The 22,208-nt window shown below is 44.4% G+C and overlaps 1 protein-coding gene across 2 annotated transcripts in view; it reads left to right on the top strand.

Annotated features, from left to right (window-relative positions):
- Positions 1–22,208, top strand: part of COL4A3 (collagen type IV alpha 3 chain) — a 97,230-nt gene that overhangs the window by 60,508 nt on the left and 14,514 nt on the right. For both annotated transcript variants that reach the window (XR_014511855.1, XM_083442563.1), the window contains exons 26-42: positions 8,114–8,282; positions 8,805–8,897; positions 9,864–9,968; positions 10,998–11,095; positions 11,267–11,417; positions 12,396–12,509; positions 13,851–14,018; positions 14,245–14,334; positions 15,142–15,276; positions 15,404–15,502; positions 16,063–16,152; positions 16,421–16,560; positions 16,653–16,779; positions 17,492–17,572; positions 20,555–20,653; positions 21,280–21,330; positions 21,993–22,178. Coding sequence is in view for 1 of the 2 variants with exons in the window: in XM_083442563.1 (XP_083298689.1) it covers positions 8,114–8,282; positions 8,805–8,897; positions 9,864–9,968; positions 10,998–11,095; positions 11,267–11,417; positions 12,396–12,509; positions 13,851–14,018; positions 14,245–14,334; positions 15,142–15,276; positions 15,404–15,502; positions 16,063–16,152; positions 16,421–16,560; positions 16,653–16,779; positions 17,492–17,572; positions 20,555–20,653; positions 21,280–21,330; positions 21,993–22,178 (1,996 nt within the window). In the remaining variant the exon portion in view is untranslated. The remainder of the gene's footprint in view (positions 1–8,113; positions 8,283–8,804; positions 8,898–9,863; positions 9,969–10,997; positions 11,096–11,266; positions 11,418–12,395; positions 12,510–13,850; positions 14,019–14,244; positions 14,335–15,141; positions 15,277–15,403; positions 15,503–16,062; positions 16,153–16,420; positions 16,561–16,652; positions 16,780–17,491; positions 17,573–20,554; positions 20,654–21,279; positions 21,331–21,992; positions 22,179–22,208) is intronic.

Raw genomic sequence — 22,208 nt, 5'->3', positions numbered from 1 at the left:
GGGTAAGTTGGACTACTAAGGGGGGGGCGCCCTCTAGCGAATGTAAGTTTTATACGCATCAGATTTCCAGCGGCCCATCTCCTTAATGCTATCCGCAGGCAGACCCAAGCGCGCCGCTGTCGTGGCGCGCCAATCCTGAATGAGTGTGCAGCATAATCCTGGGAAGGTAAACCACAAGCGTCAATAGCCCTGCGGAGTACCCTTGTGAATTGGAGTCTCAATAATGGTGACCCATCCTCATGCACCAGAAGCGGCCCCGGGCCGGGCGGCCGGAGGCAGAGGTACCGTCTGGTGTCCTTCATCGAGCATGGGCCCCGCTGCGCTGATGCAGTGAGTTTTACCAAGACACCCCTACCAGCCTGATCTGTTTTGGACTGGCGGATTCGCACTGTCATGCTTGTTTCAGACAATTGGACGTCCCCCACCAGGAGGCCGCGCGTTGAACCGTTCTCGCTAGCCTCGGCTACAACTTTGCCGACTCGCAGGGCGCCAAAAAAGGCGATTGCGTATGCTGCGGAAAACAAGCGGGCCTCGTACTTGGACCAGCAGATTGACCTAAGCTTTGCACGTATCCGCGAGAGCAGACCATACGAAATTGGCTTGCGTCCTCCGGCCCTAGGGGGTTGTAATCTGCCCCAGCCCTCAATAGCTCTGCGTACCAAGAAGTCGCTGCATGGATCGGAGGAAAAAGTGGCTTTTGCAAAAAAGCTGATGGCAGCCACATGTATCTTTAGAGTTTTAGGGGCACGACCCAAATCTTCGAGATGAGAAAGGTATCTCAGCACGTCGTCAGTGGAGGGTGGCACACTAGGGGAAAGCCCTGATACCCCCAACCTGAAGCCCAGGAAATTGTATTTGCCTAAAGGAAGCTATAACGTATGCCGCAGAGACCACCCAGGCCTCGAACTTGGACCAGCAAATTGAGGTAAGTTTCATACGGATTTGGGACAGCAGCTCGTAAGAAATAGGCTTGCGGCCTTTGTTACTTGGAGGCTGCAGTCGGACCATGAAGTCACAGCACGAATCGGTGGAAAAAACATGAGTCTACTAAAGTATGTGATAGCGGCTATGTGTATCCTCAAGGCTCAACCTAGGCCATGAAGGTGTGTTAAGTATTGCAGAACGTTTTCTGTGGAGGGCGTAACATTAGTGGAAAGGGAGGATACTTTGGATCTGAACCCCATGAAATCACACCAGACCTTCTTATATGATCTAAGCCTAGAGGGTGCGACAAAGAATAAACTGAAGCCCAAGGACCCAGCGGCATCAGTGAACCTGGAAATCTGAGGACAGGTTGAGGATTTCCTGCCATAAGGGGACTCCATTGTAGCGTTCCAGAAATGTGATCCAGATCTCAAGGTCTGTCTTAACCGATTTTGGGAGTCTTACCCTGAGGTGCGGTTTGTTTGTTTGTTATTTTATTTTATTTTATTTTATTTTTTAAGGTTAGGTATGCACACAGGCCCCAAGACTCATTTTGTATCATGACTTTTAAACTTCTGATTTGTTTCTGAGTCACTTGGTGCTCTCTGTGCTGAATCTGAAGGGGGATGGCACACAGACTAACTGAATGTGGATGTTCAGTATGCACTGTATCATAGTATAGTACAGTGATTATAAAAATATCTGCTTGAGTATACGTTTTCATCATGTGTAAAACTCATAAGGAATAAATAAATAGTTCTATATTGTGATCAAGTAACTCCTAGAACATAATTGTAAGTTTTAGCTTCAGAAAACCAGTTGCTTCTAGCCAACATCCTGTTGCTAATGTAGCTAAAATTTTAGCACTTTTGATTGTTAGTTGATAACCAGATTGTTAGTATGACAAGAGATTGGTGGGATGCTCTCCTACAGATTTCCAAAACTGTTGTACTACAGACACACGACTGTTGGGCTTAAAGGCTTACTAGATTCTAGGACTGAGGACTAAATCATTATTGTACTTCTTTGCAATTTTTGCCCACAGCTGCCCTGCTCATTGGGAGAACAGGAAATGGATCTGGAACCCTTCAAAGCAGTACCATTGCTCCCATGTGTCTTCCTGTTTGGGCTGTCATTTTGTTAAAGCTGTGGTCTTGCTCTTGTAGTTGATCTGGGAGAAAAGGCAGGTTCCCCAGGAAAAAATAATTCCTGTATGAGGTGTTATGGAATGATACATTTGGTTGCCTAATAATCTCAAAAGGGGGGTGGGTCTGGGAAGGGGTGCCTCTGTCCTGGAGACCAAGCAGAGGCTAAGTGGCGGCCCTGTTGGGTGCATCCCATAGTGTATGTCATAGTGTGACTCCAGAGGCGGAGCTAGCTGCTCTGGCACCCAGAGTGGCACACATGGTGTGCACCCAGGGGTGGGGCTAGCTACCCGTGGGGCGAGGCGAGCGTCCTTTCCCTTACTGACTTCTGATTAGTAGAGTCCTTCGCGGTTAAGGAGCCAACTACTAGGATTCCGGAACCCTCTGAGAAACCCTTCCAAAGATAGGATGCTGCACTTCCGTCTGGATGGATAGAGAAGTGGTTGAGGAGAGGAGAAAGCTGAATTTGAGAAAATGCTAGACCCAGAAGGACTTTATCGATGGTTCCCTGCTGCAGGGGTTCGTCTGGAACTAGAGTGGTGGAAGCCCCAACCTCCCCGAAAGGGCCGCTTCCCTTTGTAACAAACTGTGGCTGGGTGAGCCCCTGCACATCTCTCACACTCGTGCGGGTACTTACAAGACTGCCCTTTGGCATTGGCCTTTATTAAATTACCCACACACCTTACATTTTAAATCCTTTCTAAGGTCCAGCTTTCCAGTGCGATACACCTCTGATGGCTTCTTCTCGACATACGGGCTAACTGCCAGATGCTAATAGCGGTGTATTCCACGGAAAGGGTGTAAGCCATTCTGACTCATCATCACCGGCTGATGAGGTGCCTGATTCTGGAAGCTAGACCCTGGGCTGCTTATTCTGAAAAGAACTAGAAGAACTGGAAGCCACCGGGTTATTGATATGGGCCGGCAGCCTCCACGCAGGCGCCCCAATGAGGTTCTGAAAGTCAGTCGTCGCCGAGCAAGCCTGAGACCTAGTTTGCACAGCCGCCGTTCCTGACTGAGGGCTTGGGCCTGCACCTGGGTAGTTTAAAGGCTGGCCACTGGTTTGCGAAACAAGGAAGTAAGAAACGCAAGGCAAATAGAACTAAAGAATAGCTAAGAGAAAGCGCTGTTCATAGTCAACAATGAATGATCTGAAGGCATTGAGGAAATGCGAAATGGGTTTGGGTTTATTATTATGACGGTCGCCAGCTGCAGTGTGTGCTGGTGCTACACCCGTGCGCTTCCTCTGTGCACTAGTAAAATGCGCCTACTATTTATTTTGTCACTAATTATTTTATTTTATTTTAAATTTAATTTTCATTTATTTATTTATTAAATATTATTAATTTTATTTATTTATTATTATTATTATTATATTTTATATTATTTATAATTATAATTATTTTATTATTATTATTATTATTTATGTTTCAAATTTATTTTATTTTATTATTGTTGTTATTTTTAATTAGTATTAGTATTAATATCACCAATCAATTAATAACTTGACTGTAATTAAATGTTAGTATTGTGCATCAATAAAGTTCGGAGCACGGTTGATGAATTAACTATTAATCACTAGTATCTCAATTAATAGCCAATGGATTTATAGCTATGAGTAGGAATTACTATTATCAATTGCTCTGCGTAAATGCTGACAAAATGAACAAGCTATACGTCACTTAACTGCACCGCTTGTATTTATTTATATTTATTAAATCACAACCCAGCAAGAGTTCAAGCAGCAGTGCTCAGCTACATATTAGCACCTGGCTCCAAGGAACAATCCCATACACAAAGGAACCCCAACTGCAGTCAGACAGAATTAGAAGATAATTGCCTACAATAAAAAGTTGCCCCTTTTAAATGATAGGCAAATCTAGGAGCAAAGCAATGCCAAGTAATCAAACAGAATTGAAAATAACTGAAGAGAAAAGGAAATCAATAAGATTCCACACCAGCGGCCCTGCTGGGGAAACTTTACCAAACAAAGAAAAGTAAATCTTTGCCCACAAGGTCGGCTCAAGACCAGTTGAGGGAAATAAGGGTGCTTAAACAGACAAAAGACTGCAATTGGTCAAACTGCTGGTTAGTTAAACTGACAATGCAACTAGAGCTGCTGAACTGCCAGGTGCTTAAAGACAATGCCTCACAAACTGCCGGTCACTCAGAGAGCAATCAAGCCTGCCCCAGCAGTTGAAAAACCTGTCTGGTAACTGTGATGACTCAGGCAAGAAGCAAAGGAAACTCCAAAGACCAATGTATCTCCTGAAAGGGTTGGGGGGTGGAGGGAGGGAGGAGGGGTGGAGGGAGGAGAAGGAAAGCGTGGGGGGGAGTTGGGAGGGAGGAGGGGAGGAGGGAGTAAAATGAACATGCCGGGCAAGGAAAAAGTTTTGAAAGAGGAAAATAGTGAGCCAAAATGAAGTTGAAATATAAACTGGGGGTTAACCTGGACTTTTCAGTAAGGTACTATAAGCCGTAACCTTTTGTTGTTGTTGTTGTTGTTGTTTAAAAGCGGTTTTCTTTTGGGAGCCTGTACTGGCAAGTGACACGGGTGGCGCTGTGGGTTAAAGCCTCAGCGCCTAGGATTTGCCGATCGAAAGGTCGGCGGTTCGAATCCCCGTGGCGGGGTGCGCTCCCGTCGTTCGGTCCCAGCGCCTGCCAACCTAGCAGTTCGAAAGCACCTTCGGGTGCAAGTAGATAAATAGGGACCGCTTACCAGCGGGAAGGTAAACAGCGTTCCGTGCGCTGCGCTGGCTCGCCAGATGCAGCTTGTCATGCTGGCCATGTGACCCGGAAGTGTCTTCGGACAGCGCTGGCCCCTGGCCTCTTAAGTGAGATGGGCGCACAACCCTAGAGTCTGGCGAGACTGGCCCGAACAGGCAGGGGTACCTTTACCTTTACTTTACTGGCAAGTGAAGCCAATGATAAGAACCATGCAAAGGCACATCTTCAAAGGTTCTAAACGTATAAACGTGCCGTGCTGAGGAATGGTTCCCTGATCAGAAACCCTGAATTGTCCACCCCAAGCCCTGCCTTATTTCTATCCCCCAAACATCAAGCGAAGGGGGGTGGCTTAGAGAAACCAAGAGGGGTGAGGTTTAAGCGCACAGTCTATTCCAAGCCCCGGCAGCCTTTAAAATTTTACAGGGGGCTCCCGATTTAAGTGGTACCAATGGAAGGGATGGCAGGGTAAATTAAACCCACGCTAGAAGAGTAATAAATCAATAAACGGCAGGCACAAACACACGCTGCAAGCACACACACACACACAACTTAAAATTGGAGAGGAACAGGAAAAGGAACCCTGAGGATCATCTAGTCCAACCCAGGCAATGCAGAAATATTCAGCTGTCCCATACAGGGATCAAACCTGCAACCTTGGCATTATCAGCACCATGCAGTCACCCAGACCAGCCACGCAATTGGACAGGCAAGGGCAATAGAGGGGGGGAAACGTACAAGCACCCTGGCCAAAAATTAAAATAAAACGCACAGCTACCAAGGCAGAGGCAGGGGAAGGAAAGCCAGGAGACAAGGGAGAAAGAAAGACGGATCCACACTCACACTCAGACCTCGCTGGGGGCATGTGCTGGGCAAGGGAACAAGCTGCAGCTTAAGAAAGGTACCGTATTTTTCGCTCTATAGGACGCACCCGACCATAGGGCGCACCTAGTTTTTAGAGGAGGAAAACAAGGAAAAAATATTCTGAATCAAATGTTGTATAAACTACTGTAAACAACGGGTATATCAGAATCATATTACAGCCATGTTAAGTGAACAGCAGTCAACAATGGCATTAAGAACCATCATCACTGTCATTAACAAATGAAGAGAGACTAAGGTTTGAGTACTCTTCTAGTCTTCTGTGAACCCCAAGAACTCATCACTGCTGAGATGAAGCTCAGTTGCTCACAATCACTGACACCACTTTCTTCGCTATCTTCATGTAAAATACCATCTTTGTTTCCATCCAAAGCATTGCTAATGCCACATTTTTTCCTCTCAGTCCTCTTCCTCCTCTCTCTCAGCGAACAGCCTGCCAGCTGCTCTCAAACATTCCCTTTACTTGAATTACAATCACGAAACAGCCAAGCAGAGCTTCTCAGCAGCAGGCTTGGGAGGCTTTCCTTCTCCCCACTTTTTTCTCCCCCTCCCCAAGCAGCACAGTCCCCTTTTCCAGCCTCCTCCTCTCCATCCCTTTCACCCAAACTCGTCTGCAATTTCTTCCCTTCACTGCTCCCTCTCCTTTGCCCTCTACCATGACTCTCCACTCACACCTCTCCCTTCACCCAGCTTCTTGGTCCCCCTCCTCTCCATCCTCTTCCTCCCCTCTCTCAGCGAACAGCCTGCCCACTTCTCCAAAGCTTGAGGGGGAAAGGCAGGCTGCTGGCAGAGAGCACCCCCCATCCCCATTCAGCAGCCCAGGAACGTGGAGCAGGCTGCCTGCTGCTGCAAACCTTAAGGGGAAAGGGCAGGCTGCTGGCAGAGAGCACCCCCCATCCCCATTCAGCAGCCCAGGAACGTGGGGCAGGCTGCCTGCTGCTGCAAACCTTAAGGGGAAAGGGCAGGCTGCTGGCAGAGAGCACCCCCCATCCCCATTCAGCAGCCCAGGAACGTGGGGCAGGCTGCCTGCTGCTGCAAACCTTAAGGGGAAAGGGCAGGCTGCTGGCAGAGAGCACCCCCCCATCCCCATTCAGCAGCCCAGGAACGTGGGGCAGGCTGCCTGCTGCTGCAAACCTTAAGGGGAAAGGGCAGGCTGCTGGCAGAGAGCACCCCCCATCCCCATTCAGCAGCCCAGGAACGTGGGGCAGGCTGCCTGCTGCTGCAAACCTTAAGGGGAAAGGGCAGGCTGCTGGCAGAGAGCACCCCCCATCCCCATTCAGCAGCCCAGGAACGTGGAGCAGGCTGCCTGCTGCTGCAAACCTTAAGGGGAAAGGGCAGGCTGCTGGCAGAGAGCACCCCCCATCCCCATTCAGCAGCCCAGGAACGTGGGGCAGGCTGCCTGCTGCTGCAAACTTTAAGGGGAAAGGGCAGGCTGCTGGCAAAGAGCACCCCCCCCCGTCCCCATTCAGCAGCCCAGGAACGTGGAGCAGGCTGCCTACTGCTGCAAACCTTAAGGAGAAAGGGCAGGCTGCTGGCAGACAGCACCCCCCATCTCCATTCAGCAGCACAGGAACGTGGGGCAGGCTGCCTGCTGCTCCAAAGCTTGAGGGGGAAATGCAGGCTGCTGGCAGAGCAGCACCCCACCCCCACCCCCATGCAGCAGCACAGGAGCGCGGGGGATGGGCGCACAGCCCTCCCGTTGCTCCGAAGCTTCCCGGGACTGCAGGGGGAAGCCAAGGCTGCAGGCAGAGGAGCGCGGCTCCACCACCACCACCAAAGAGCAGTCCAAGAGTGTGCCACACTCCGGCAATTTGGCTCCAGGGACCACACATTCGCTCCATAGGATGCACAGACATTTCCCCTTACTTTTTAAGAGTAAAAAAGTGTGTCCTATGGAGCGAAAAATACGGTAATTCGCACTTAGACCGCACAAACAAATCAAGCACCAGGAGTGGGGGGAAATGGAAGGTTAAATGTAGGTTTTTACACGGAAAAGAGGACACAGCAAGGCAAACCTGGATGCCTGGATTTTTAAAAGCAGTAAAGCAATGAGCGCACGCAAGCCTCCTAAAGTTAAAAGGCAAGCCAGGAACCAGGCAGCCTCCACACACACAGACCCCTCCAACTCCAAACCTTGTGGCTCTTCCCTGTGATGACTGTGATGACTCCTAGCTGATGACTCGCGACGGGACGAAGATCGATGAGAAGAGAGGCCAGGAAGGGGCTGGTGCCCAGCATAAATGCTGGAGGACACGCCTCCTCAGCGGCACCTGATTGGGTGCCTGCTGATGGGCGTGGGCGCCAGCCAGGTAAGTGGGACTCGGGCTCCCGCCCACAACCACTCCCCTCTCTTCCAGGGAGGAGAGTCTTTCTGACTGTAACTTACCATGCAGGCGTTTCCAGTGTGTGTTAAGCAGTGTTTTCTGAATTCCTATCAGGGACCTGATGGTACAAAAGGAGACAGAGGTGCACCAGGACCAGTTGGTATCTCAGGTCTTCCTGGAGAGAGAGGGCTACCTGGACCACCAGGATATGGACCACCAGGAGTGGAAGGCTCTAAGGGATCTCAGGGAAATCCTGGTTTGCCTGGGTTGGTTGGAGAAGCAGGTTGGTAGATATTATTGTTGTTATTACTAAATAATTCAACTGTGGTGTCTATAGTAGATTTAAAAACTGCAGTGGGTGTCAAGGCATATATATATATATATATATATATATATATATATATATTCCTAATACAACATTGCAGAGCATTCTTTAGTAATGTAAGCAGGACCATTTCTGCATCCTGCTCCAGAAATGTCTGTGACATCCAAGCGCACTCTTGTCTGATGCATATTTTAGTTAGGTCCTTTCAGGACCTAGGGCTTCCAGACAGCGCTACTGTTGTGATTTTGCTATCTGTGGTTTATATCCACCTACTTTTCTGCAGTTCAGTGCAGCTCAGTTAGTCATCTGATTGCTGAAAAACTAATTTGCTGAGTTTCCTTGCAGTGCGCTTATCAGCCATTTTGGAGCTACAAATCTGCTACCCCCCTCCCCCGAAGTTGTGTAACTTCATTGTGCTGCTGTCTTTAAATAACCACTGGCATATTCTAGTTTGTGTTCTTGTTGTTATACACTTTTAAGGTCCTAAAGGTGAGCCTGGTAAAGTAAATGCAATTCCTGGACCTCCTGGAATTCGAGGACCAGATGGTAGGCCTGGACCTCAAGGAGAAAGAGGTGAGAGCTACCTTTTCAAGCTGGACTACTGTCAAACTGACCCTTCTAAAATATTACACACACAAAAAGGGGAAAGGCTGCAATTTGTCATGGTCAAGCAGCAGCCACTACCCAAAGTAGTAACCTGCAGAAGAGGCTGAAAGAACAAGCAAGGTAAGCAAGCAAAATCTTGACAGCAAAGAGCAAAGATGCTCTAGTTTTGTAGGCGAGCGGCCAGGATTGACTAATTCCCTTATTCAGGGTGTTTACATGGATGGTTAAGGCTGCATCCTAGCCTCCCTTAGCTGGGAAGGCAAGCCCCATTGAACTCAGTGGGACCTCCTTCTAAGCAGACATAGTTAAAATTGCACTGTTGGCCACTGTTGAGAGAGGGCTTTAGGCACAATTCCTGTATAACTTGTAACTCTCAACTCACCAGAGCCAATCAGTGGGGAGTAGGGAGAGAGACAGATCCCTGATGGGGGGGGGGGGGACCCAGGCAGGTACAGTGGTGCCTCGCAAGTCGAAAAGAATCCGTTCCGTGAGTCTCTTCATCTAGCGGTTTTTTCGTCTTGCAAAGCAAGCCCATTAGCGGATTAGCGCTATTAGCGGTTTAGCGGCTATTAGCGGCTATTAAAGGCTTAAGGGATTAGCGGATTAGCTGCTAAAAGGCTATTAGCAGCTTAGTGCCTTAGAAAAAGGGGGTAGGGAGCGAAACCCCCCCCCCAAGGAATCGCAAGACATTTTCGTCTTGCGAAGCAAGCCCATAGCAAATTCGTCCTGCGAAGCACCTCCAAAACGGAAAACCCTTTCGTCTAGTGGGTTTTCCGTCTTGCAAGGCATTCGTCTTGCGGGGCACCACTGTACTTTAGTTTCTCTAGCCCCAGTTCATAGGGAAGACACTTCAACCCCCTGAGTTTTTGTTCTAGATAGAGTGTGGTTTGCCATTTGATACTGCTGCCAGAACTACTTTGCATTCTTTGATAGGTAGTGTTGGATCCAGAGGGCCACGTGGATATCCAGGCCTCCCAGGACCAGAAGGTGACCCTGGCTTTTCAGAGAATGGATTTCCTGGCTATCCTGGCATTAAAGGTAACATATTTGTCTTTTCTTGAAGGAAAAAAAGAGAGAATAAAACGAAGTAATGAAACAAATGAGAAATTTAATAAATAATCATCTATGAAGTCCTCGAGAACTTCAGAGAGAGAGAAAAAAATCAGTTAGATCTGTATTATCATGGACATCAGTGGTAGCCAATGTGTTGGATTCTGTAAGCTGTTGGGTTCCAACTCCCAACCCACAAGGCCAGTGATGAAGAATAATGGGAGTTGTAGTCAAACAACATTTGGAGGGTTCCATGTTGGCTCCCCATGGTGTACATATAGTATCATCATTAGAGCACTTCGGTAAAACTATATCATGCTTTTTCAAAATGGAGGACAGCTGACAATTTGACTTTAAAAGTAATATGCATACAAATTTCATTTGTTTTGACATACTGTACTTCTGGTGCTGTAATAGCATCTTCCATTACTCTGTTGTAAAATTGAACAGAGGGTTGTAGCACTGAGTGGCATATCCCATCAGCACAAGGATTTCTGCTTGTGCCATGGGAGTGCCCTCCCCTTCTTTCACACATCCCTAAACCTGTTATGGGATCCCTCAAACTGTCCAGTGCAGATTTGGGGAAGGCAGTGGGAATGCACAGTGGAAAGAGAGGTGAGAAAGTCCTATTGAACAAGCACAAATCCTTGCCCAGACAAGACATGTTAGTTTGATGCTCTCCAGTTACTTGGTTGATTTTTTTTTTCTGGTTCTGTTGTCTTTCAGACAATAAAAATTACATTAAAAATTTAATTCATGTTCAGTTTTTGCATATTATAACAGCTGCATTTATTTATTCATTCAAAACTTTTGCATCCCACCTTTCTTCAAAAAGTTCAAGGCAGCTGACAACAAAATCTAACCATAATTTAACAATTAAAAAAAAATCAGTTGCAAGATTCCTAACTTAATTAGCAAGAAAAATGTCAGAACCTAAAAAAATGACATACCCACTTATCGCAAATCTTCAAGAGCCTGTGTTATATCACTGAACATTGTTTCCCCTCCACTTTGTAGGAGATAAAGGGTCTCCGGGATCCACAGGGCCACCAGGCTGTCCCGGACAATTAGGGGAACCAGGCTTACCTGGAAAACCTGGAATTCCTGGAGAAAAGGTTGGTTCGCAAACTAATTCCACTGAGTTTAATGGGTTCTACTAATCAGCAAGAGCATTAACGATTTTAAGACTTTTAAGAAATGCTCAGAATATTAAGAAATAAAAATTAAGTTTTACTTACAGTGTTTGAGACATGACATTTATTGCTATTATTTCCTCCATGTTTTAGGGTGAACCGGGCCCAGTTATACCTGGACAACAAGGCAGACAGGGTTCCCCAGGAGTAGATGGCATGCCAGGTGAGAAGGGCGAAAGAGGATTCCCAGGACTTCCAGGCCTCCAAGGTCAACGAGGTCGTGATGGTGCTGATGGGCCAAGAGGTAGAGTATATTTTGAGCAAAATGTTTGCCTCCTTTACATTATTAACTACCGTATTTTTCACTCTATAAGACGTACCAGACCACAAGACACACCTAGTTTTTGGAGGAAGAAAACAAGAAAAATATTCTGAATCTCAGAAGCCAGAACAGCAAGAGGGATCGCTGCGCAGTGAAAGCAGCAATCTCTCTTGCTGTTCTGGCTTCTGGGATAGCTGCGCAGCCTGCATTCGCTCCATAAGAAGCACACACATTTCCCCTTACTTTTTAGGAGGGAAAAAGTGAGTCTCATAGAGCAAAAAATACGGTAAACATTGTGAAATTTCACTCAGCGGAGGTATCATTCAAGAAACTTCTATCTCTCCGTTCCATCACATTTGAGCAACGTTCAGTTTGTCCAACCTGAGGATACAGAAGGTATCCTTGAAGAAGTGAGGCCAACTCTCTGTGCACTCAGCTCTTATCCCTTCCTTGCTGCTACAAGAGGCATGGTGAAATGGGGGGGGGGGGAGAGATACAGCTTTAGTGGTGGCTTATCTGAAGATTGGATGGCTGCCCTGGAAGTGCAGAGATTTAAACCCCAAGTCAAGCCATACTTAAAAGAAATGGATCTGGCATGCTAGGCAATTGAAAAGGCCAGATATATCAAGTCTAAGTTGAATACTTTTAGGTCTCTAGTCTGGTGGAAGGACGGGAGAGAAGGAACCAGGTGCCTGCTGAACTGCTTTTTCTCCAAACTGAGGTGTCTGTCGCCAAATGGACTTGGTCATTAGAGTGGCAGCCCCCCCCCCCCCCCAGCTACAGCTTTCCACACCTGTAAACTAAATGTGTGAAGTGGATGCATGTATGTGTGTGCGTGACAGAGAGAGGGGAGAAAAGAAGAGGGAGGGAAAGAATGGAAGCATAAGGACCTCATTGTAAAACGGGGCCCTTCATCACATGATATTAAGTTACCTTATTGCTATCAATACTATCTTTTAGGAGAACCTGGGTTCCCTGGAGTTCCAGGAGAAAAGGGTGTTCCAGGAAAAATAGGTGACTGTCGTATTGGCTTACCAGGCTCACCAGGTCTATGTGGATTAATGGGCCCCCCAGGTAAGTATTACACAAAATAATTGGGACTCATGCAGTGAACGAAGTACATATTGTCACCCCCCTACTCTAAGCCAGCACATGCTCTTCTGAACACCTGAAGCAAGGTCATGAAGCACACTTCACTGATTTATGGGTTGGAGCAGTGCTCATCAAAACCACAGACTTGTCTGTCTCATTTTCTTCACATAGGATATCTTAGTCAAGTATCTTGTAGGCAGTCATGGTCCTCTCTACAAAAGGGACATGATATCTCTTTGAGAATATATTCATATTTATAACATTGTTGATACTTCAGATAAAATCCTATTGAGTTTAGGTTTGGTTTGTTGAACAGGGAACGGACAAAATAATGAAAGTTCAATCCTATACTTGACTACCTAATAGTAAAACCCATTTAATTCAATGGGCTTATTCCTAGGTAAGTGGAGTTAGGATTAAGACCTAAAATATTTTAACTCTGGGTTATATCTTCTGCATAAGTCTCTGGCAGATGGTACCTGAAATTGAATTAAAAACCCAGAAAAAAGTATAGGCATACAAAATATCCAGACACATAGACACTGGTATGTTTAAATCTTTTTCACTGTTAATTTAAATTCCTTTTAAAATGTTTTTAATTATATTTGTTTTTATTGATAATTTCAACCGCTTAGAGGTTTTGCTTCAATATAGTAGTATATACATTTCAATCAATCAATTTAATTAACGTTTTCTTCTTTTTTAAAGTGACACGAAAGGGTTTTTGTCATTGTCGTTGTTCAAGTGGCTTTTAATTTGGTTCCTTTTTCTATCATGTATGAAAGAAGCTTGTATTTTGTTAATAGACTCTGGGTGTCTTCAATTATTCTGCAGGAGGGATTCAACTTTCCACTGCATATTTAGATTTGCCACAGTTAAAGTAGATTAAAGTGGTCTGTCAAGCAAATCCACTTTAAAACAAAAACTGATGTTTTAAGGTTGTAAAACTGATGGGGAAATGCACTGAAAAGTGTGGGATGAACAAAATATTAACAGGAGAATGTATAGCTTCTGTGCTGGGATGAATGCTCATTGTTATATAACTTCCCCACAAACAAATCAACAAATGCTCAATAAACTCTAGATGTAATGTAGCCTCTGTGTAAGCTTTACACCGACAAATTAGCAAGTTATCTGGAGGATCCATCTGTATACATTTCTCTATATTTCTTAGTTGTCCTTGTCCGTAAAACTACTTCTTACAAAATATGCCCCCAAACCTATGTTCTTGACCTCAAGATCACAACCTTCTTCGGGGTGAGTGTGTGTAGGGCTAGGGAACATTTGCACATAATGTTCATTTCAATGTGTCTGTTATCATAGGAAAACGTGGAGTTCTAGGAGCCAAAGGAGACCCAGGTTTTCCAGGATTAGACATCCCGGGGTTCCCAGGACCATTTGGGCTGCCTGGATTACCTGGCTCACAAGGAGATGAAGGAACTCCTGGCATCAAGGGACAACCTGGCAGGCCAGGAGTACCAGGTGTACCAGGTATTTCTTGAAGGGAAAGTAGCACATTATTAGTACCACTTGCTTGCCATTTTATTCGCAGGAGTTTTATAGTATGACCGGTACGATCAAATTAAGGCGATGGCATGATATTAAGTCTGTAGATAGTGCATAGATAAATACTCGTTTTGCCTGGACTCTGACATAGGCAATAGGGAATGCACAATCTCTGTGTAATACAGTATTCTGTTTTGCTTACTTCCCACAGGTCTAAGAGGAGAAATAGGCTTGATGGGCACTGTAGGTAATCCCGGGCTACCTGGTGTCTTTGGAAATCCAGGTATCCGCGGCAGCAGGGGTAAGTGATAATGCACTTTTCTTATCTTCTCATTATTTATACAGCCATAAGTACACATTGTCAGCCTGTCAGATCTTTCTTGAGACAGCATCCCTCCATAGCTGCAATAGGAGGAAAAATTCCGTCTGGGAGGGCCCACTGAGAACTGTCCATGGTCCTTACTTTCCTGACCTCTGCTTAAAAAAGAAACCTGCACTATCTTTGCCTGTCCAGGAGAGACTCTGTCTGTGTCCGTTTCGCTTGTAAGCCTCCTTTGCTTGGCTGCTTTCACCTGTGACCTTCCAGGCTTATGGCAGCATTCAGTACGTTCCCTCCTTCAAGCCCTAACAAACAGAGAAGAAGCATGGATCCTGCTCCTAACTAGACTAATAGGTCAATGCTTAGCAGTGCTTTGTGGTCATATGATTTGCATGTCATTTGAATCTGGATTATTTTTGGCTGTTAGTTGGTGCTGGAGTATTATAGGGCAAAGGGCTGAATGAATGAATTGATTTATTACGGTCACAGGCCAGGACAAAGGGCCAAAATTAGTGTGACTTCTGGATAAGACAATGTATAAGTTCTAAATTTCTCGTGGTCTCCTTGGTAAAACGTTTCAAAGCTAAAACTGTAAATGGCCCACATGAGTTTCTGTAAATGTGAAAGAGGGCCAGCACATGTTTTATTGGTCAAATGTGTGTCAGGCTATTACTTTTCCAAATGCAAACCAAGTTTCTTCCAGCTTTTGAAGTAATAGACAAAGTGCTGCAATTGCAGAGAAGAAAAATAATAAAAGCAGTTTTGTTTTGTTTTGTTTTTCATTTGCAGGTTCTCCTGGCTTCCCAGGACCAAAAGGAAGAAAGGGATCCTCAGGTGAAAAAGGTGAACCAGGTGATAAAGGTTCTCCTGGAACATCAGAGTCAAAAGTGAGTTTCGGAGATAAAGGAGACAGAGGAATTAAAGGTATATGCAGCAGTTACTACTACTGCTAAAACCAGCTTGATGCCATTACAATTATCATGCTATGTTTTTTTAATGAGAGTGGTGGTGATCCTGACTTCCAGTGTAATGCATGTCATTGCTGCTGTAGGATTTCCTGGAAGAATGGGACTCAAGGGAGAAAAAGGAGAGCAAGGTCTGAAAGGATGCATAGGTCCTGATGGACTACCAGGAATGCCAGGGCCACCAGGTATATGGACTAACTTATATATTAAACTGTATCAGATATACAAAATAATATGAACCTTCTTTTAGTAATTTGTCAAACTAAGACAAGAGCTAGTTAATACAAGAGTTATGTGAGGAATAATGCATCCGTAATCATCTATGGTTATGCGCTTGCTCATGGTTGAATGGAGAATAAGATGAATGAACAGTTGCAGAGACTTCTCATACCAGTGCTGGTTAACATGGTGAAACGTACTTGAAATATTAAACGGTTAAAAACTCAAGAATGCCCAATCTTTTATTTTTTAAACTTGATGAAACTCAGTAGCAGCGGCACCTTAATTTTAGGAAAATGCTAACCATACACTCATTATGTCATGTTTATGAGATACATTCGGACAGCTTGGGAAAATGTGAGCAGTGCCATATTCCCTGTAGGAGTAGTCACCCTTTGAGGGGCAATAAGTAGCAGGTGTAGAACAGAGTAACCAAGAACACTGTTCTTTCTTTTGGATAATGATCCGTGACATCCCATCTAATCCTGAAGTGCATCAAAATATGTGCAATTGATTATACTTTCAGGTTCCAAAGGAGACAAGGGACTTCCAGGAATTCTTGGTGGACAGGGATTGACAGGAGCTCCAGGAGACAGAGGGGACATGGGAGTGCCAGGTGATTTTACCCATGTATCTGAATAGTCATCAGGGGAATAGTACTGTAATAGCCACATGAAAAACAAATAGCTGAATTTAGTGATTAATGCATTTGTAAGGACTGAATTGGAGCAAGCTGTGCATAAATGGGGAATGGTGTTTCACAGGTTTTTATAACTCAGTCTCATTTCATATTTTCATTACTTGATTTGGTGGCTTTCCCCCCCTTTGGGAAATTAAAAAAATCTAAAATATCTATTCTAATAGCCATGTCTATGCCATTGCAGGTTCTAAAGGCGAACGAGGTTCTTCTGGTTTGCCTGGGTCACCAGGAATACCAGGGCCACCTGGCTTGTTTGGTATTCCAGGGGATAAAGGAGAACCAGCCTGTCCTGGATCTGGACCTCCTGGGGACCCAGGACCTGAGGTATAGAAAGTAATAGATCCATGGGTCCAGGCTGTGCTTAATAGGTTTGATTGTTATTTACCATGATCCTGTTTCCCATTGATGCTTGCTAGGGTGATCCAGGTCCCCCAGGAGAAAGAGGAAGAAAAGGTGAAAGTGGACCACCAGGCCGGCCAGGGCTTGTTGGAGAACCTGGACTATCTGGAAACAGAGGGGACTCTGGTTTACCAGGAATTCCAGGTAAAGTGTGTGTTTTTAGGCACCAATGCAAAGCGTTAAGAGTGGAATATAATTTCTAAGTGAACTAAAACTGCAACTACTGTAAACAGCTTCTTTCTATGGAAAAGGTACCAGCTAGCCTAGGCATTTTGTGCCACAGGAAATACTTCAAACACTGCCAACTGATGCCATTCCTGCTGGACCCTGAACTGCCATTTGAACCAGTAGCAATCATCCTAGGAATCATTAACAGTGCCCTTGTGGCTTGTGATTGATGCTCCATGTGAATGCGCGCTAACAGAAACAGTATAATGCCATGCAAATCATATTATTCAGTAATGCTGTTTCACTCATACAGCACAGGTTCTCCTTGGGGTATTTTAATACAAAGCTGATCTAGGTAATAACTTCCCATGCAGCTGGTTGCACAACTGAATATCAAATCAGGGGGGAAGGAAAACCCATTGTGCAAAAGAGATACAAACTGGTGTGTGTGTTAATACAATGATCCAAAATAGACTCTTCTTCTATTGATGGCTCCGTTAAATCCTGAGTTTCTCATTTAGATAAACAGGGCTCAGTACAGCACAGTTCAGTACAGAGAGCACTGTTATTGGGAGTAATGCATTTTTACTGAAGTTGATGTAGCAATGGTCTCTGTGTTAGCTGTATAAAGAGCAAACTTCACAAATGAAAGTTGCATTTCTTCTCTCTCTCGTTCTCTCCTTTGCAGGACAATCAGGACCTACTGGCAGTAATGGTGTTAAAGGCACTAAAGGATTACCAGGACAAAATGGCATCAGAGGCTCTCCAGGTCTGTTGCTTGTTTGCCTATTTGTAGTTCTTTTTCTGTCTTTATTTTTCCTCTTTTTCTCACTGTTGAAGAAAAATCTGTGGGTGATAAGCTATGCTGGTCCTACTCAAAATAGACTCATTTAAGTTAACTTAGGTTCATTAATATCAATGACTCTATTCCGAGTATAAAGTTGGATGCAATCCACAATGTTTTAGTTTTTCATAGCTTTTTCTATGAAAGCTGCTTCATCTCTTCTGGTCTCTACCACTGAGGTTTCCCACTGGTGGGCCAGAATTTGTACTGGCCAATTCTAGAACTCGCCTATATTTTTCAAGGTACACACTTTCCACGATGGGCTGTACTTTGCAGGAGGTATTTAACCAGAAGCTAGGCAGCTGTCTTTTCCTACTTACATTGTTTAGAATGGATCACTTGCATGCTGCATTACAAACCCTGCGCTGAGCAAGGATTGCTACTAGATGTCCAGAAGTTTTCATCCAACTCTGTGATCCTATGAAACTGACTGCTACAGTTAAGCTGCAGAGCAGCAAATTGTGACCCGGAAAGTTACATGCAGCCCATCTGCCCTGTATTGTGCAGCTTGAGACAAACACACATACTCATACCCACCCCCTCTCTTTTTGCAGTGCTAGGCAAACTGTCAAACTAGGAGGTTTACCAAATTCCCACTGAGCCACCATATTTCACTGATAACATTTCGCTTGGTGGATTATATGTCATGTAGGTTTTCTCTCTGGACACAATCCTCAATACTGACCAGAGGGAAAGGGTGGGTGAGCAGTTGCTCCTTCCTACTTCCTATTGCCTACGCCTCTCCTTCATCCTGAAGAAGAGAAGAGTTTGGATTTGACATCCCGCCTTTCACTCCCCTTAAGGAGTCTCAAAGCGGCTAACAATCTCCTTTCCCTTCCTCCCCCACAACGAACACACTGTGAGGTGAGTGAGGCTGAGAGACTTCAGAGAAGTGTGACTAGCCCAAGGTCACCCAGCAGCTGCATGTGGAAGAGCGGAGACGCAAACCCGGTTCACCAGATTACGAGTCTACCGCTCTTAACCACTACACCACACTGGCTCTCTTGAGATAATGGCAGATGATACCAACAGCAAGGAGGCACAGGAGCAAGCACAGTTGCTGGTCACCTATCTTCCACTGGTGCCATGGGAAATGTGGGTGGATTACTGTGGAATAGGAAAGCACAGTTCCTGGCAGCTTTATCCTATACCATGAAGTGCTCCAACAAAAGCCTCTCATTAATCCTTGCAGGGCCACTCTCCTGCTCACAACAGAAAATATGAGCTTTCCCATTCTTTTCGTTGTGTTGTGAGCCGCTTTGGACCTAAGAGTGGCATGCACATTTAAGTAATGAATAATATGTGAATGATCAACACATCACTACAATGACGCTCCAATATTAGATCATTTCAAAACCTAATATGACAACATAATTAATTGATAATATTGTAACTTTTAAAATTATTATAAAGTAAATTATCATTCTAACTTATCCATTAATATCAACTATAAGAAGCATTTCTTTCTTTCTTTCTTAAAATGATTTTTTATTGATTTTTAACAAGCATACATACATACATTCATACATTACACATATAAATCACATATTTAAGTTAGGCTCTGTCGAGCCTTGGACTTCCCTCCATTCCTTTGGTAAGTATCAAATAAACCCTAATATCTCGTATTTTATATATTATACTTATCTACCACACGCTGTAAGAGTTATTCCAGCCCCACCAGTATCTTCAATGATTTACAATTGTTTCTTATATACATCAGGTACCGTATTTTTCGTCCCATAGGACGCACCGGCCCATAGGACGCACCTAGTTTTTTGAGCGTGCCCCATGCTCCGTGCAGCAGGCTGCTATCCGCAGCCTAGGGAGCCCTGCGGGAACTCCCGCGGGCTCCCCAGGCTTGCTGATAGCTTCCTGAAGCCTGGAGAGCGAGAGGGGTCGGTGCGCACCGACCCCTCTCGCTCTCCAAGCTTCAGCAAAAGCCTGCATTCGCCCCATAGGACCCACACAGATTCCCCCTTCATTTTTGGAGGGGGAAAAGTGCGTCCTATAGGGCGAAAAATACGGTATTTACTCCAATTTTCTTGTAATGTCTGTTCATCTTGATCTCTTAATTTTCCTGATAGTCTGGCCAGTTCTGCATAATTCATCATTTTTACCTGCCAATCCATTATATTAGGTATTACATCCGTCTTCCAATTCTGGGCTAACATATTCCTGGCTGCAATCGTGGCATATAAAAAGAGATTTTTATCTTTTTTTTTTTTCAATTTCCTTACCCATCAATCCCAGTAGAAAAGCTTTGGGTCTTTTTGGGAAGGTATATTTTTTAAAAAAAATTAAGTTCGTTGTAAATTAATTCCCAGAAACCCTTCACTTTACTACAGGTCCACCACATATGGTAGAGGTCACCCTCCACCTCTCCACATTTCCAACACTTATTATTTCTTGTTCTATACATCTTAGCCAGTTTCACCGGGGTAAGATGCCATCTATAAATCATTTTCCATAAATTTTCTTTTAAGGCAATACAAGCCGTAAACTTCATATTTACATTCCACAACTCTTGCCACGCTTCAAATTCAATGTTATAACCAAAGTCAATAGCCCATTTAATCATGGCTTCCTTTACTTCTTCATCTTTCGTGTGCCAGTCTAATAATAAATCGTATATTTTTGATAACGTTTTGTTTTTACCTTCTAGAACATCCACATTAAATTTTGATTTCTTATCCTCAACCCCCCATTTCTTTTTATCTTCTTTTAACAAATCATTAACTTGATGGTATTGCAGCCACTCTGTAAATAAGTTCTCAACCTTCTCATATGGCTTAAGAAGCATTTCTGGTACAATCACATATTAAGAATAATAAAACCATCAACCACAAACTAACAAATAAAGTGTATAATATTTTTTCATCAAGGCTAAATTTTCAACATCATCCTCAGGTTCACCTGGGTTACTGGGTGATGATGGACCACCTGGTGAGAAGGGTAGCCAAGGACAGGATGGTATCCCTGGACCCCCAGGAGAGAAGGGAGCACAAGGTATCCCATTAATAATGTTCATTTTGTTTCAATATGTTCCAATATTTTGGGAGTCATTAGGGAATTCATGCCATGTCAACATTTATATTGTTCAAAGCACTCACATTTTTAACTTTTTGTTGCTTTTACTGCAGATTAAAAATAAGTAATGTATTGATCAAGTTTTCAAAGTAGTTTGAGAATTACTAAAAGTTTCAGTTTTGATTCTTTAAAAACAACAACACACAAATAGGAGTGATTTGGATGAGAATAGCTGGAGATGTCAGCTGCTAGGTACAGATCTTTTTCAGTTACTCGGGTTTGTTAAGAGGAAAATATTGGGGAAGATAACTGAGCCTGACGTTCCATTTGCTTCTAAAGCTGCACATTTGGAGTATTTGAAAGGAGGGATCCTGAATAAGACCTAGAACTAGTAATACATTGGTTAATATCAGCTAGAATGTGTAATGCAGTAATGGTACAGGCAAATATGTGCAAATACTTTGTTACTGGATAGATATATGTTTGTGAATCCTAGAAATAAGGACTTTCAGTATTGCATTCAGCCATGTTTCTATTCCTGTTCTTGCAATGTATTGTATTGTACTTGTGTTCTGCATTTGTAATGAAAACAATTATGAATACAGGTTCTCCAGGACAGCAAATTCCTGGTCCTCCAGGCATTCCTGGTCCTAAAGGTAAAATTAAATTGTTGTGGGTTTTTTTTTGGGGGGGGGAATGAAAGTGTCAGGACTGGTCGTTGTCCTCTTCAGATCACCACACAAACGCTTCTTGTTCTTTTATAACTTTTTATTGTGTATTAACAAAATAATCTTATAAACAGTTCTTAACTATTATTCCTCAGAGTCACTTATTTCAGATACCTTCTGAGCTCTGCTTCTCTGTGACCAGCCACTCTCAAAATGGCGAAGGCGCCCTTCCCTTCGTTTTCCCGCTCTTTTTTCTAACCTCCTGGCTAGAGCTGGCCTGTATCTCCCCTCCTCCGAATCTGAGCTAGAACATAACCCTTGCCTTTCCTGTAAACAGCCAGTCCCTCCCTGTTGTTCCTCTTGCTCCCTTCTATTAGATTCACTGCTCTCCTTCCCCCCTTGGGGAATGCTTTCTCCCTCTGATAAACTGGAAACTTCTAACTCTTCCCTGACAGAAAGTCAGAACTGTAAGTCTTAAAACGAGCTTAATTCTGTCTGCTTAAGTGCAGAGTAAACCAGTTTACTTCAAAATGTTACTTGTCTATTGCTTTTTGATTTTGGTTGCCATGCACCTAAAATGTGTCATGCCTCTTTAAAAGTATATTAAAGTTGACTAACCTGTACCTAATGGTTGTTTAAATACTGCATAGGTGTCAAAGGAGACATTGGGGTGCCTGGTATACCAGGGCCCCCAGGTATTAAAGGTAGTATGGGAGACCAGGGACCAATTGGACCTCCAGGCTTACCTGGCCAACCAGGACTTCCCGGGAAACCAGGTGCAATAATTGCTGGCCAAAAAGGAAACAGAGGCCCCCCTGGTCCTGATGGAAAACCAGGTAGGAACTGTTATTTTATCATACCTAACA

The sequence above is a fragment of the Podarcis tiliguerta genome (genome assembly GCF_965153285.1).
Source record: "Podarcis tiliguerta genome assembly, chromosome: 5".
NCBI lineage: Eukaryota > Metazoa > Chordata > Lepidosauria > Squamata > Lacertidae > Podarcis > Podarcis tiliguerta.
The sequence above is the reverse complement of the archived record's forward strand: the minus strand, read 5'-3'. Positions and strand labels throughout refer to the sequence as shown.